Source organism: Amphimedon queenslandica, unplaced genomic scaffold (assembly GCF_000090795.2).
Source record: "Amphimedon queenslandica unplaced genomic scaffold, v1.1 AMPQUscaffold_13498, whole genome shotgun sequence".
In the NCBI taxonomy this organism is placed as follows: domain Eukaryota; kingdom Metazoa; phylum Porifera; class Demospongiae; order Haplosclerida; family Niphatidae; genus Amphimedon; species Amphimedon queenslandica.
Window position 1 is genome coordinate 413577 of NW_003546266.1, and position 1266 is coordinate 414842.

Consider the following 1266-nt stretch of genomic DNA (forward strand, 5'->3'; position numbering starts at 1 on the left):
AGACAACTCTTAAGATGTCCATTATACAAGAAAAGATAGTTCAAATGCTGTCAAAAGCGAGTCAAAAGTGCTTCTTTCTTCATTCCCCGTTTATTAATTGATTTGGGTGTGGTTTTACGTGGTCGGCGTGGTTTCATTTACTTCGTGAACGGGCATGACACGGAAACATTGAAAATAACGTAAAATGGCTTTTTCTCTGTACTAGTATTCCAGAGCAATCGTCCAAACAGCGTCCCTAACTTCCAAATTTTATTGTGCTTTGTCATAAACGGGATATTACTGGAAAGGAAATTTTTTCTCTATCTGTGAGTACCAAAAACTGATTTTACCAGAATCCCGCAGATAGCCTGGTTTTCTCATATCGGGTCACATATAGAAGAAACAGATATAATTAACGGCTACAATACTTTTGAAGACCATCATAGTCATGCTTTATAAGTTGTACTTGAAAATGAATGCAAATATACTGTAGAACAAATTGGTAATGTGACATATGATACACAAAACCCACCCCAGCATATATGGCACCAATTAGCCCCTGGCACAGAAGACTGCAGAACCAGGGACAATATGCAAGGTGAAAAACTAGAAAGAGATATAAGTCAGGAAGACATTGATGATAATGCTACATTAATTACAAATCCTTCTGATAACAACAGCAGAAATGGTCCTGCTGCTTTATCCTTTAGATTTGAAAGTGCTGCTAAGAAAGATGTCATTGCACCAGATGAATACAGGTCTCTTATGAGAGGTTTGAATGAAAAACAGAGACAAATCGTGTTTTTCCATAGGAAATGGTGTAAGGAGGCCATACTAGACTTAAAGAAAGGTAACAAGGTTAAACCATACCATATCTTTCTTAGTGGACCAGGAGGAGTTGGTAAGTCCCACGTTATCAGAATTATTCAATCTGATACTATCAAATTGTTGAAACTGTCTGGTTTCATTGAACCAGATGAGGTCATTGTACTTTTGACAGCACCTACTGGGGTTGCTGCTTTTAACATTGGAGGAATGACTTTACATTCCTCTCTAAAGCTAGGCTGTAACAAATATGGAAGCTATAAAAGTTTGTCCCATGACAAAGCTAACACATTGCGCCTCAGACTTGCAAAGCTTAAACTGCTCATAATTGATGAGATATCAATGGTAGGCAGTAATATGTTGCTTGATGTACACAGAAGGCTTAATGAGATACTTGTGCAGCCTCATGATGTAATATTTGGTAATGTAAGTATATTGGCAGTTGGCGACCTATATCAGTTG

At 37.7% G+C, this 1266-nt stretch overlaps 1 protein-coding gene across 1 annotated transcript in view; it reads left to right on the top strand.

Annotated features, from left to right (window-relative positions):
• Positions 1-570: 570 nt before the first annotated feature.
• The window catches only part of LOC109580300 (uncharacterized), a 2323-nt gene continuing 1627 nt past the window's right edge, over positions 571-1266 (top strand). The window contains exon 1 of the mRNA XM_019993348.1: positions 571-1225. Coding sequence (XP_019848907.1) covers positions 571-1225 — 655 coding nt within the window. The remainder of the gene's footprint in view (positions 1226-1266) is intronic.